Consider the following 14,100-nt stretch of genomic DNA (forward strand, 5'->3'; position numbering starts at 1 on the left):
GAGCAACTGAGTACAAAACGTGTGGGTGGTCGATTTGAGACAGGACTTCGCTGGAAAATGGACGGTATTTACTTCCCAAGCAGTCTTCCCATGAAGCGTGCGATAGACGAATCCAAGTAAAAATAAGAAGAAGACACACGACGGTGTTAACTTTGACAGATCCTACAGCACAGCATAGGAAGATCATTTTAAAATGCTTATAATAAATTCTAGAGAAATTGTAATTAAAATCTGATTAATGTAGGGTACGGAAAAAGTTCTGAATTACATATTCGGAAGCTTATCTCAATTTTTTGAATATTTTCCTAAAATGTATCTATCATACAGTTCGGAACTTTTTCCGTATCATACTTCAATCAGATTTTAATTACATTTTGTCTAGAATTTATTATAACCATTTTAAAATGATCTTCCTATGCTGTGCTGTAGGATCTGTCAAAGTTAACACCGTCGTGTGTCTTCTTCTTATTTTTACTTGGATTCGTCTATAGATTTGAAGGGTTTCAAACCAGATCCAGGATTATCTGGATACTGTAATAATCTAGACTTATTTAAAAGCAAGGCGGAGCAGCATCGATTGGACTGTAAAACTTAATCACAGATGGACTAATCTCTCTTGATGTTATAAAAAAGACACAACTGTATAAGTCAACGAATAACCAGAAACTGATCTTTTATTTGTAGCTCTGACAAGCATACCATAAAATATCCCTTTTTGTTCTCTTTTCCTCTCTTACATATTTCACTCTTTATTTCTGAGCGCGCACTCTTCAGCACTACCACAACAACTCCTCCCTTATTTGAGAAATAAAACTAGCACTCGATATTTGAATAATCAAACCGACACATTTTCTGAATGCTACATCAATATTCACTCGAAAGTGAATTATCTAAATCAAATAGTTAGGCAAATAAATAAATTCATGAAAACAACCTAATATTTCTACTATTCCAATACAATTTCTGCCTAATAATATATAAAATCACGTTTCATCTTCTTCTTATAGTTTCTATTCGATCGCCTAGTTTTTGGCAACCTCTCTTTAGGCTCAGTATCAGGAACTAGATTGTCGAACAGATCTTCTCTGTATATGAACGACTCCGCCGGGAATCCGTAGAAGTCGGACTCGTGATCAGACATCCTTCCTTCCTCATCAAAGTCTTCTTCCCTTCTGAGAATTGTACCGATCGTTCTCATCTCGGAAAACGAACTTAGAGCTGATTCCCCGCTGAGTGTCGTTCGTGATCTTGAGCTGTTGTTTGTGCGCCGAAATTTGCCTTCCTCCCAGCGAAATCTGAAAAACATTTGCCGAAATACGTTTTAGAAATGTAGCTGGCAGCCACCGCCTTACGTCAGCTTTGTTAGTGTTTTTATAATAAATCAGATCACCGCATTTCAGATTAACAAACCGGTCATTAAAATTGTCAGTAGGTAAAATATCTGTATCAAAGGGTGTATCATCATGCATTTCAAGATTGTGTTTGTAGCTAGCCTTGGGATTAATCAAATCCAATAGTGTTTTTGGTTTGTATGAAAGGAGTCTCTCAGATGGAAAACGGTTGCCATCCTCTAAACAAGTGTTTCTGTAGTTTAGGAGAAAGTAAGATATCTGCAAATCCGTATCCAGTTTGTTGACATTTGGATCCAAAAGGAACTTTTTAAAAACATCCTTCACCAAACGAACCACACGTTCAGCTTGTCCATTGCTTTGCGGATGGTATGGTGGACTTTTCAACATTTTGACTCCTTGTTTTTCAAAAAAAATCACGAAATCTAGAGCGTTAAATGGCGGCCCTCCATCCGTGACCAGAACATCTGGTAAACCATATCTTGCGAAAATGCTGAGAAAAACTTTAATGATGTTTTTGCAGTCCGTGCCATTCTTCATGTGCTCCAGCTCAATCCACTTTGTGTAGCTGTCCACCATCACTAAAAACGTCTTACGGTCAAAATGGAAAAAATCTGCGTGAACTCTACTGAACGGCTTGTTTGTTGGTATCCACTGTGTGCAGGGAGCTGGCCTGGTAAGTGGATTCATCTCGTTACAAGTTGTACATGATTTAACATAATCCTCCATGTCTTTGTTCATCCCAAACCAGTACACAGTTCTTCGAGCCAGCTGTTTTATTTTGTTTATGCCCGAATGGTTTCTGTGAAGCAGTTTCAAAATCTTTGATTTTAGTACCTCAGGTATGATCACGCGATCTTGGAATAACATACACCCCTCAACCATTTCAAGATCCTGATGATGTGAATAAACGTCTCTGAAACATTTTTCAATGCGTTCTGGCCAACCCTGGTGAAAGTAGTTCACGATTTTTTCCAAAAATTCATCCTTCTTCGTTGCTCTGGCAACCTCCTTGTAATCCAAAGGAACTCCTCCGTAAAGTTAAGGCTCTTGATATATTCTCGATCCAAGGCTTTGGGAACTGGCACCGCTGGTGGAAACCGGGAGCAGAGATCTGCGTTTGCCATTTTAGAGGACGGCCGATAAATTATTCCGTAATCGTATACAGACAACGCGAAAACATAGCGTTGCAGGCGAGTAATATAAATCTGATTCTTTCCTTCTTTGCCAAAATTCCTATCAGTGGTTTGTGATCTGTGTATATGACAAACTTCATCCCAAATGGAATTTATGGAATTTTTTTACTGCACACACAACTGCCAAGGCCTCTAAATGTAAAATGGGGTATTTCCTTTGTGCGTCATTGAGGCTAAAAGACGTGAAACAAACCGGCCTTTCTTCTCCATCTACAACGTGTGACATTACGCCCCCTAAACCATAACTGGAAGCGTCAGTTGTTACCACTATAGGTTTCTTTGGGTCAAAATATTCCAACAGGCAAGGACGAAGGAGATAACTTTTGCAGTCTTTGAAAACCTTATCGCATTCGCCCGTCCATTCAAATTTCACATTCTTTTTCAGCAACGCATAAAAGCATCGTAATTTAGTAGAAAGATTGGGAATAAACTTGGAGTAATAGTTTATCAAACCTAAAATGCTTTGAGTTCCGACGTATTCCCCGGAGCTTTTGCTTCACGAATGGTTTCAATTTTTGTGGACATGGCAATAAACCCTTATCCGTCAAAATGTGTCCAAGATATGGTAAATCAGTTACAAAAAATTGGCATTTCTTTAAGTTGACTTTAATATTAGCCCTGGAAAGTCTTTCAAGAACTACGTAAAGGTTTTGTTTGCATTTCTCCAAATTTTCTCCCGAAATTAAAACGTCATCCAGATAACAAGAAACGTATTCCAAACCATGAAGGATTTGGTCCATTACCTTCTGGAAGATGGACGCACTAGAAGACGCTCCTTGCGGTAGGCGATTATAAACATATAAACCTTTTATGGTATTTATAACCATAAACTTTTTTGAGCGCTCTGATAAAAGAAGTTGTGTGTAAGCTCCTGCTAGATCAAGTGAGCAAAATATTTTAGATCCTGAAAGAGAGGCAAAAATGTCCTGGGCAACAGGCAATGGGTAAGTGTTTGGGATGATCACCTTATTGATTGAAACCTTACAATCGATGACTAAACGGATATTTTGATCTTTCTTAATCACAATAACCACCGGTGATGCCCATTCACTGGTTTCAATTGGCGAAATCACCCCATCTCTCTCTAAAGAATCCAAATGATCTATGACCTGTTGACGCAATCGTAATGGTACTCCATACGCCTTTCGGAAAATAGGTTTTCTTCTTTCAATACTAGATCTCCTTCATACCCCACTATTGGAGTTGAAAAATCCCCGTCACCTGAAACACCTTTGCAAACTTACGCTTAATTTCGTCCATAAAATCTTCTTCTTCAAGCTTGTGAATGCTTTCGTCTTGTGCCGCTATTTTCACAAGTACATTTCTCCATACTCCATAAAAGCAATCCATCCAGGTGCGACCCATTAATGGCACGAAATTGTTATCGCACCGAAGTACTATAAGATCAAGTTGCTGCCTCACTCCACCATGTTGAACCTTCACATCCATTCTTCCTAAAATGTGCAACCTCTTTCCATCTATCACGGCTAACTTTTTTTATTGCAAGGCCGAAGCTTGACGTGCTCAAAATATTTCAAATACATTTGTTCTGGAATAACAGTTTCAGCCGAACCGCAGTCAATTTCCATCTTAATTCTGTTCTTCTCAATCAAAACCTCTACCAAACATGGCTCATTCACGCGTTTTACCGAAGAGATCATCATGCAGGGTAAATCGATTTCGTCATCGTCATCTGACTTCGACACTCTCTTAAATTGCCCGATGAACCTTCAAATTTAGGTTTAGGAGAATCCAAAACTTTACATCTGCCTGAAATTTGTCTCTACCGTGTAATTTGTAACAGAATTTTCTAGTGTGGCCTTTCCTCTTACAGAAAGAGCACAAATAAAACGGTTTATTGGAGTCGTATTTCCTATCAGCATAACTTCCTAACCGTTTTCGGGGCGAAAATGACACGCTACGGTTTCTATCTTGGTATCTCTGCCTCGATCGTGAACGAACCTCCTTTCTTCCTAAGCGAGCAATTATCGACACATTGTTTTCATCATTGTCTTTCAGCACACTAGTTCTGTTGTTGGAGATTTCATGACTCAAAATAAGCTTCTCCGCTCTAGCAGCGGACACTTGTGACTTCATCCTCATCACATAGCTTTTTCTGAAGATCCCGGTTGTAAACACCTATAACTAGCAGATCACGAATTGCCCTGTCTTTAAATGTGCCAAACCCACACTGCTCAGCAAGAACTTTAACTGCTATTACAAAATCTTCAGATTTTTCACTTCTGCCCTGCCTTCTACTCCAGAACTTATAGCTGTGTATTACCTCTGAATCGCATTTATCAAATCGTTTCTTAAGTGCTTCTATTATCTGCTGATAAGTTAGGTTTTCACTTCTGCACCCGGGAAAAGCTTTTTATTTCTGAAAAAACTGTGACTCCACAAACCGCTAAAAATGAGGTTTTATACTTTGTTTCTGGCACATTATTATTTAAAAAAACATACTCCAGCTGCTCAACATACTGAGCAAATGGAATTGAGCTGGGCAGATAGGGTTCAACTGTGGTCGACACCGACATCCTTTATTCAAATTTAATCCAAGAAAATAAAACAAAATAGGTATATCAATATAAATTTGAAAACAAAATTGTTTCTAGGTTTCTGACGAAAAAAAAGCAAAACAAAAATTACGTACCTGTTGTACTTGTCGAAACTCACCACTCAGGTAATCAAATTCAACGGCAATAATATGGGAGACACTCGGGATACAAAATAAACTTTGGTAAAGCTCAAAACCAGCACACTGCAGCAACCATAAACCACATCAGCAAGCAACAGCAATAACGCCGGGGAAATACTTCATCCACTCAGCCAACACCAATCTTCCTTCGTAGATCTCAGGCGACCAGCTTATCGTCGATTAAATATAGACAAAAGATGCACTTCTGAGATTCTCACTGCATACACCGATGATCAGTTTGGGGATATTAGTGTTGGTATTCGCAAAATGGTTCAGTAATCGTAGCCTCACTTTCCTTCTACCACTTCAAATGTTGACACTCACACATGCATACACCTTCCATGCAATAGGTGACGTGAGTGAACGGCAAACTGGTGAGCAGACAAATGAGTAGATGAGCACTGAGCTGCTTCTCACTTTCGGCGGTGCTGATCGTCGATACGATGATAAAGTATTTCGGTACACTGCACAAATACAAATGAGAAAAATAAAGAAACACGAAACGGTGAGAAAAAGCCAAAATGAAAGGTAGTCACTTTTTTTTTGAAATGGCTCAAGGCAGGTAAAAAAAATGTCTTCCTCCGAGATTTCTCTGCCAATTTCTATATAAAAAGATTGTCAAATACAATGTGGTATTGTTTTTTTTTTTATCTGCATTCACAATGGTCGATCCAAAATGTTGTCCTATTCACACAAAACTCACTCACAGGCGGTATAGAATTATCTTAAGAAAATGAACAAAGAAACCGCCAAACAAAAGAACAATACCACAAAAGCGCTATTTGCCTCCTAGCTAATCCCAGGGAAAAACGTGAAGTAATCAATTTCAACTTACGCTAGGATTGTAGGGCGAAAATTACCATGCAATTACACACGCGATAGCACTTGCAAAATTTTCGTTCACATCATTCGATTTTATACTCGTCGCCACTGTAATAATCTAGACTTATTTAAAAGCAAGGCGGAGCAGCATCGATTGGACTGTAAAACTTAATCACAGATGGACTAATCTCTCTTGATGTTATAAAAAAGACACAACTGTATAAGTCAACGAATAACCAGAAACTGATCTTTTATTTGTAGCTCTGACAAGCATACCATAAAATATCCCTTTTTGTTCTCTTTTCCTCTCTTACATATTTCACTCTTTATTTCTGAGCGCGCACTCTTCAGCACTACCACAACAGATACTATGCAAAGAGCAACCAAATTCAATATTTTTGGGAGCTTATCAATGGCTAGGGTGTAGCTTACCTGTCGAGCTGGTCATGTGTGCTGGGCCTGGGCCAGCGAGACCGCTGTCTTTTGTTCATCGCTTCGATCCATTCTGTTGAACTAGTTGTCGGTAGCTGGTCTTCATCGCTCTTGTGGTTAGCCTCGTGTTGGTCTTCAGTTTGTGTTTGTCGGTTGGTGCATCTCCACACTCATCGATGAGCGACGACACCGATTGTTTGTTGTCCATTTGAGAGAAATCGGCCTTGGCAAACATTGCATGTTCCCCTTGCTGATGATTTGTTGATGTTGCTGTAGTTTTGAGGATCTGCATTTGCGGCTTTTTAGTATTTATTGTTGCGCATGTACAGGCTTAATATGTTCTTTCCGATGGTTATGAATTATGGGATGGGCTCCAATCTGCATCACTTTAAAGCCGTTAGAAACGCCATAGAAAGCAATGTTTCCATTTTTCACTTTGGATGCAAATAGCATCACCAAACTTCTGGATGGATGTCTTGTATCCGAGTCCACATACACGGAATCTTGAAATGCCTTTCTTTACGTCTGCGCTTACACATTTTCCATTGAATTTACATCAAAAGACAGTTGCGGGTGTTCTGTAGTTGAATGATTTTACATCCTCAAGTTTCAAGCAGATTTCGCTCTCCAAAAACTGTAGCATTTGTGTACCATTGGGCCGCACTGGTAGATCGCTGAAGTCTCACTCATTCTGGATTTCGTCGAAGTATGAGGCGAAAATCAACACACGTCCGATGGGTTTGAGTAAAGGCTATCAAGAGAGAAATGAATTGCGACCATCAGTTTTCCACGCTGACCATCCAGTAGATGACCAATTGAAAGCTGTGGTTGTCCAATACAGTCCCGAACTGATTCTGGATTAGGATATCAGAATGGCGATAGAAGTGATTATTTCGATACCGTAGGCCTCAACAACGTGTGGCTAAAGATACGGTAACTAGTCAGTAAATTGTAAATAATAACTAGAACAGAAATAAGAGCTCTTCAAAACATCGATCCCGATAAAAGACTCCCAAGTTCACTTTTCAAAATACTTTCATTTATCCATACCTGAAACAAACGAAGAACTACACCGTCTCCGCTGCCTCCGGCGGTAGCGTTCCACCGTATCGTGCCAACTTCTTCTTAAGCTTGTCCTCGAGCCACTGTTGCGGGTGCATTTTCTTCCGATGCGCGGCCCGGTTGGCGTTCGAGTTGAACGTCCGTTCACAAAAGTCGCAACTGTACAGCGTGACCCCGGTATGCGACGCCATATGTTCCTACAAAGTTCGGAGACTATCTACATCACACAAACTGAATTAATCAAACTATTTTTATAGGGCTTACCTTCAGCGAAAGTTCCTTCTTGAACCCTTTCCCACAAACGGAGCACATGTGATCCCCCGTTTGGTGTTGCTTCGTGTGGTACCGATAGGCGATAACATTCTTGCACTCCTGTCCGCAGATTTCGCACGTCCGCGTTCCCGAGTGCAGCCGCATGTGATGCGACAACTTTGGAGTCCATGCTTGACAAACTTGACACTGCACCGGCGGCTTCTGGGGTTTCTTCTTGATCGTTTCGTCGTGCGACTCCAGATGCGACCGATACGTCGAGTAGATGTGGAACGTCTTGGCGCACACGTGACAGACGTAGTTCAGCTCTTTGGTGTGCACCGAGCGATGATGCTGCTTGAGAATGGCTTCGCAGATGAATCGCCTATCGCATATGTCGCAGTGCCACCGTCTGTTGTGCCACCGTTCGTGAATAGAGAGGAACTTTTTGTGCGTAAACATCTTCGGGCACATGGTGCACTTGAAGGTTTTCGCCTCTTCCGAATGGTTTCTGTCCATATGCCGCCTAAGTGACTCGGTGTGTGGAAGTTTTCTTTGGCAGATCTTGCACTGGAATTTGGTCGGGTTGAGATGAAAGTGGACGTGGTCTACAAGACGTGGTTTTTTGTTAAACCTTTGACCACAGCAGAACACATACGAAAGTTTCTTATGCTCCAGCATTGAATGTTTTTGCAGTATTAGGAACGTGTCGAACTTCTTATGACACGAATCGCACTCCAGATTAATGAATTCTGCGATCATCTTCTCGTTCTCCATGTCCCGTTTGGCTCGTTCCACATACTTGCGCTTCCTGGTGCCACCACCTTCCTTCGGGTCGAACTCTTCGTGCACCTTCGAGTGCCTGACCATCGCCTTCCGAGTGGAGAACTTCGTGAAACACACTGCGCAGTGATGCTTCTTTTCGTCCTCCGGGGTGTGGACCTTTTGGACGTGCCTCCTCAGCGCATCCCGATTGAGACATTTCTTCTCACACTGAGAACACTTGAAGCGATCCGGATTCAAATGGAACCGTATGTGATCCACAAATCGGTAGCTGTTGGCGAGCTTGAAATCGCAGCACCGAATGATTGCTCGTTTTTTGTGTTTGTCCTGGGAATGTTTCTGTAAGTCGTCGAAAGTTTCACAACGCTCTGAACAGGTGTCACACTCTAGCGTCATGTTCTTCGATACGTATTCCTGTATTTCCCCCATCTCTGAACTTTTCAGTCTTGTTCGTTTGCCAATTTGGAATTCTTCCTCCTGGTAATCATCATCGTTATCATTATTATCCGCATTTTCCTCATCAGAGTCAGCATCATCCTCCGAGCTGTCGGACTCATTCGAATAGTCCTCTTGTTTGTAATCATCCTCATTATTGCCGTCATTACTTTCATTGTTATCGCTGTTATCGAGTTCCTGGTTCGCTTCGACAAGTATGTCTGCAACGGTTTCTTCTACTTTAGTGTCCGATTCCGGAGGCTTTTCCGTTTCCTTAGTTTTGATAGGATCCACCAACTTCACAGGCTGCAAATCGACTTCTTCTCGTTTGCTCACGGGCTCTTCTGGCTCTGGCGAATGGGCTGTTCGAACGTGCCTGTGCAATGATTCCCTGTTGACGCATCTCTTCGTACACTGCTGGCACTTGAACCGGCTTGGATTCAGATGGTACCGAATGTGATCCACGAATCGATAGGCGATTGCGAGCCTGAGATCACAGCACACCACAGTGGCACGTTTTCCGTGTTCCTTCAGGGAATGCCTCTGTAAATGATCGAACGTTTTGAACTGCTTGGAACATGTGTCACATTTCAGTTTCATATGTTTCGAAACGTATTCCTGGACATCGTCTAGCTCTCTTTTCTGCACTCTCGTACGTTTCGCTTTTTTGCCCTGTCTGGTTTCCCTGTTTAGCTCCCCATCGCTCGAATCCTCCTCCTTTACCGAACAGAAATTGTATTCGCCTTCCTCAACCTTTGTTGGGTCCACCAGTTCCGGAGAGGATGGCTGGAAATCCACCTCCTCCTGTTTGATCTCCAGCAATTGAACCTCGAAAAAGGTAAGCTTCTCTACCTCACAGTAGAACCGGTGGAACTCATCTACCTTGTTCCAACAGTTCTGGCAAATTGTGCCACTGAGATAGTGACTTTCCTGAAATAAAATGAAGAAAGTGAACCAATAAGGTTTGAAATGGGATTGTAGCTCACTTACCGTGAACCAAAAATGTTTACTCAAAGCAGTTTGAATGTGCTTATTTTCGTTTATTTTGAGAGATCCGTCTCCTTCAGCCAAGTTCTTTATGCATGTCAGGCAAGCAGCGGAGGTCTCCATCTGTTTGGAATTCAATATAAATAAATTATCGTGAGCTGAGATAATGAAAACAAAAAACTAGCATATTGATAGTGTGGTAATTTTTCAAAATGCTACCCTGCTGTCGTCGCTGCAGCAGATTTCAATCGAAAAGCTTTATTGTCTCGGTAGGCTGTCGTATGCGGGCCTGGATTGCAGATGTGTAGGTATTTTAGACGACGTTTTGGCCAAATTCTCTTAAACTTCCAGCGCTTATATGCCTCTCCACCTGCATGCCAAAAAAGTGGCAAATGTCTTCGATAACTTGAGAACAGTCGAATTTCGACTTGAATCCGTAACAATTACCATGGTTGATATAAATTAAATTATACGTTGTCTGCCCTTTGCTCATTCAGCTATACAAGTACGGGTCCTGTTTGGATTTTGTGGGCCTTCTGAACACTTTTGTATGATCTTTATAACCGACTGGACTTCCTTAGACTTTGCGTTTCACTTTCTTTGTTTAATATGAATATGGGTAATTAATTACTCACTTTGAGCGTGCTTACAGCGGTTCACCAGGAGAGAAGTTAACTTTCCAAAATCAGTATGGCGTGGTATCGTTTGATTTCTCAAAAATCTCATCGAACAAAATATGTATTTGATAGACGTGATAGCGAATACCTTCATACATTTTTGGTACCAAATAGCTTTTCGTGGAAAATTCCTACTTCTGTAATGTGACCAGCAAGAGTCCAGTGAAACGCGGGACGCCTATTTGTATTTCGTCACTAGCTTGGAAATTTACACGAAAAAAGTGCATTCCGCATAGATTTGGCTCAAAAAAAGTAGACTGCCGATATGTTCCGCTCTGAAGAAAGGTCACAAATAGTATCTATTGAAATATCAGAATTGAATGACAAGAAGAAATATTGTTAGAGCTGTAGATCGTCTGATTTATTATTATTTATTCAGACTAAGGCCGAAGTGGCCTGTGCGGTATTTAAGAGTATTCTCCATTCGGCTCGGTCCATGGCTACACGTCGCCAACCACGCAGTCTACGGAGGGTCCGCAGGTCATCTTCCACCTGATCGATCCACCTTGCCCGCTGCGCACCTCGCCTTCTTGTACCCGTCGGATCGTTGTCGAGAACCATTTTCACCGGGTTATTGTCCGACATTCTGGCTACGTGCCCGACCCACCGCAGTCGTCCGATTTTCGCGGTGTGAACGATGGATGGTAGATCGTCTGAACCTACCAATTTAAACGCTCTGTTTTCAAGAACTTCAACGGAAGTATCAAGAAATCAAAGGGAGAGGAGGTCCAATAGCGGCGAAAACACGCAAAGCTGGTGCGTAGGTATATAGAAGCATGTCGGAAAATTATGAAGCAAATCATCATATCATCATATATATAATAGCCCGGTTTGTCTGTCCGGTGACTAGCCAACGAGACGCAGCACGCGGGGAAATTCTCACAAAAAATAAAATATTTGACCCTTCAATTCTTTTTCACTATCAGATCAATGAGAATAGATAGTATTTATTTTCATTGCTATCAGATGCAGAAAACAAAACCAGTGACAACCTTAGACAACCATCAGACACAGCATTTGATGTTATGGAAACACAATCAAATCGAGCTTCCAATGGCCCTGTAACGATTGAAGTTTTTGGAGAGACGCATGACTTGGGACCGTGGTGAGGCACTGGCTAGAGCGCTGCACTTGGTGATTACCAAGGTTTGGGAGAATGAGGTTCTGCCGCAGGAGTGTATGGAAGGTGTCGTGTGTCCCATCTACAAAAAGGGCAATAAGCTGGATTGTAGCAACTACCGCGCAATCACATTGCTGAACGCCGCCTACAAGGTACTCTCCCAAATTGTATGCCGCCGACTAACACCAATTGCAAGAGAGTTTGTGGGGCAGTACCAGGCGGGATTAATGGGTGAACGCTCTAGCACAGACCAGGTGTTCGTCGTACGTCAGGTATTGCAGAAATGCCACGAATACAACGTGCCCACACATCATCTATTTATCGACTTCAAAGCCGCATATGGTACAATCGATCGGGACCAGCTATGGCAGCTAATGCACGAAAACGGTTTTCCGGATAAACTGACACGGTTGATCCAAGCGACGATGGATCAGGTGATGTGCGTAGTTCGAGTTTCAGGGGCATTCTCGAGTCCCTTCGAAACGCGTAGAGGGTTACAGCAAGGTGATGGTCTTTCGTGTCTGCTATTCAACATCGCTTTTGTAGCTCCAAGAGTCAAGTGGACTGTATAAACCGAAGGGCTCAGCGTAAGCTAAATAAAAACGCAACCGCAAACGTGACCTTCTGAATTTGAAGTAATGTATTTCCGCTTTTTACACACTCAAAATATTTAGGTTAACCGTCAACGATTAGCAACAATGCGCCCACCTTGATACTAGTCGTCGTAAAGTCGACGTTCTCGTCGTTGAAGTTCTTGAAGATAGTCGTTTGACCAGGTTCGCCAATACTTCTGCTTCAGGTCCTGCAACACCTGCCATCTAGACAGTCTACCGTGTTTGATGGCTTCATACGATACGATGGTTCGGATATTGCTTGAAACTCTCTGCCTATTAAAAAATGAGCAGGCGTGATTGCAGTCAAGTCATTTGGATCGTCTGATGATGACACCAAAGGACAAGAGTTCAACGTAGCCTCAATTTGTGCCAACACTGTCGTCAATTCTTCGAACGAGAGTTTATGATCCGCCAAAATTGGTCGCAGATGAAATTTAGCCGACTTCACCCCAGTGAGGACTACGTGGAGGGATGAAGGACCACTCGATGTTCCGCTCGACGCAAAATACATTAAGCTTTTTCTTATGCATCTCAGTTTTAAAAAGATCGGCCAATTTCGCTAGCTCATTGTTCGCACCAACAAAGTTGGTGGCGTTGTCCGAAAATATTTTCTTGGGTAGACCGCGCCGACTCACAAACCGCTGAAGAGTAGCCAAAAATGCATCTGTCCATAAATTTGACACTGCTTCCAAATGCATAGCCCGTGTAGCCATGCAAACAAAAAACGCACACATATCCTTTGGTCATTACACATTTTCGCACAGAGACCGCTGATTTTAACAAAAATGGTCCGGCGAAATCAATCCCTACGTTGGAGAATGGATACGCAGCTTCCACTCTGTATTCCGGCAGATCTCCCATCAGTTGCGTCGCTCATTTCGGATTAGAACGGTAACATGGTGTACATTTGTATACCACGTTACAAATCAGATTCTTCGCTTGGAGAGGCCAAAATTATTGTCTTACAACAGCCAGCAACGCTCGCTGACCGATGTGCATGTTGGTCTGACGCAAGTGGCGAATAATTGCAACAGTCACAGGGTGTTTGGCAGGCATCAAAAGCTGATGTTTACTGCCATACAAAATTTGAGCGTGTCGAATTCTTCCTCCCACACGCAATGTGTCATCTCTTTCGTCGATGAAAGGGTTCAAGCATTTCAGCGGATACTTGAAGTTCCCTTCTTCCGTCAAGGCTCGAATTTCGTTTTTGAAGCACTCTTTCTGGATCAGTCTCACAATCAGTAATATGGGGGACACACTTGTGGTATTCATACCATGATACAAAAATCTTGAAATGAGTGACATGCCAATTATTGTCTTCATTAAAGATAGCCTTGAAATTATTTTCTTGTCGCCTTGTACCATGGTACGAATACCACAAGTGTGTGCCCCGTATAACAATGCACGTTTCATTTCGTCCGCAGTAGGAAATCCCTTCGCAATTTGTCTTCTTCCGTTCCGAATGTAGTCAGTGAAACGAACCACGTAGGCCATGGATCGTTGCATGATGGAAAATCGGCTTATGTTGTCAAACAATTTCAGTCGTTGGCTTTCGGTCGATGTGAAAAGGGTAACTACTCGTAATTCTTGAAGACCTACCTCCGGAACCGGTGATGGGGTTCATCTTCGTTGGAATATATCGCCACTCAAACTGGTTGGTCGGCATCTGGATTTCC

The 14,100-nt window shown here is 42.1% G+C and overlaps 1 protein-coding gene and 2 long non-coding RNA genes across 3 annotated transcripts in view; 1 reads left to right on the plus strand and 2 right to left on the minus strand.

The window, feature by feature from the left end:
• LOC134207210 (uncharacterized) overlaps positions 1–14,100 on the minus strand; it is an 88,839-nt gene that overhangs the window by 66,742 nt on the left and 7,997 nt on the right. Inside the window, exons 2-5 of the mRNA XM_062682930.1 lie at positions 10,017–10,136; positions 7,824–9,956; positions 7,566–7,756; positions 5,578–5,707 (exon numbers count right to left, since the gene is read on the minus strand). Of these exons, the coding sequence (XP_062538914.1) occupies positions 5,578–5,707; positions 7,566–7,756; positions 7,824–9,956; positions 10,017–10,136 (2,574 nt within the window). The remainder of the gene's footprint in view (positions 1–5,577; positions 5,708–7,565; positions 7,757–7,823; positions 9,957–10,016; positions 10,137–14,100) is intronic.
• On the minus strand, positions 645–6,435 carry LOC134206715 (uncharacterized). Its single transcript, XR_009978306.1, has 3 exons — positions 6,079–6,435; positions 5,199–5,707; positions 645–1,295 (listed from the first exon to the last, which is right to left on the minus strand). It is a non-coding gene; the product is annotated as an uncharacterized LOC134206715 (long non-coding RNA).
• Positions 1,309–2,275, plus strand: LOC134206717 (uncharacterized). Its single transcript, XR_009978308.1, has 2 exons — positions 1,309–2,025; positions 2,101–2,275. It is a non-coding gene; the product is annotated as an uncharacterized LOC134206717 (long non-coding RNA).

This window comes from Armigeres subalbatus, chromosome 1 (assembly GCF_024139115.2).
Source record: "Armigeres subalbatus isolate Guangzhou_Male chromosome 1, GZ_Asu_2, whole genome shotgun sequence".
NCBI lineage: Eukaryota > Metazoa > Arthropoda > Insecta > Diptera > Culicidae > Armigeres > Armigeres subalbatus.